This window comes from Cynoglossus semilaevis, chromosome 18 (assembly GCF_000523025.1).
Source record: "Cynoglossus semilaevis isolate Cse_v1.0 chromosome 18, Cse_v1.0, whole genome shotgun sequence".
Classification (NCBI taxonomy): Eukaryota; Metazoa; Chordata; class Actinopteri; order Pleuronectiformes; family Cynoglossidae; genus Cynoglossus; species Cynoglossus semilaevis.
Genome location: NC_024324.1, coordinates 8,143,292 through 8,144,101, shown reverse-complemented (window position 1 = coordinate 8,144,101; position 810 = coordinate 8,143,292). Strand labels below are relative to the sequence as shown.

Sequence of the window (810 nt, the reverse complement as noted above, 5' to 3'; positions counted from 1 at the left end):
AGATATAGATCAGTAATTTCATTGTACACTGCTGGACCTTACACTTTACTAAAAATCGTCATTTCTCATTTTTGAGAATAAAAATAAGAATACTTTTCTCTGGCTCACAATGGGGAATTCCATGCGTGTTATCGTCACGTCTTCACGCACACGTTATCATGCTGTGTCATTTACACATGATCACATATGTTGCATTGATTTGTTCCAGCTAAAACTACATCAGTAAACAGAGGAAAAGCAGGGCTACATGGATGCAGATTTTCGGACCTGCCCTGACTTGTCGCTGCAGCATAAAGAGTGATAAAAACTGACAGGTGCAGTTCCAGGCTGTCGGTACCTGCTCTACCTGCAAGCAAACAAACACGACCACACCTTTCTGAGCAGCTGAGATTACCTTTAGTGGTCTTCGCTGGTCTCTGTTTGTCATTTTCCTCCGCCTCGTCGTTTGAAGACGCCTCTGCATCCGAGGACTCCCTGGTCTCCTCGGCCCCGGCTGCAGTGTGAGAGTGCACGGCTGCTTTCGCCGAGGACACGGTTTCCCCTTCCGCCTCCTCCTCCTCATCCTCGTCTTCCTGCAGCCGGGTGATCCGTTCTTTCTGCACCGTAGCTGGGACAGAAGTTGTGGGCGACGGCGTGTGGAAGCGAGCGGAGATAGCGGGGTGCAGGCCAAAATGAGAGTGGGAAGGGTTCGGCTGGGGGCCGTTGGTGTTGTAAAGTTTATGAGAATGTGCGTGCGTCTGAGACAAGCGGAAGTAGCCCGGCACAGGCACAGAGCCTCCGCCGCCGCCGCCGCCGCCGCCACCACCACCA

At 52.1% G+C, this 810-nt stretch overlaps 1 protein-coding gene across 1 annotated transcript in view; it reads right to left on the bottom strand.

The window, feature by feature from the left end:
• LOC103394228 (homeobox protein Hox-A10-like) overlaps positions 1-810 on the bottom strand; it is a 6,512-nt gene that overhangs the window by 2,477 nt on the left and 3,225 nt on the right. Inside the window, exon 2 of the mRNA XM_017040991.2 lies at positions 395-687. Within this exon, the coding sequence (XP_016896480.1) occupies positions 395-687 (293 nt within the window). The remainder of the gene's footprint in view (positions 1-394; positions 688-810) is intronic.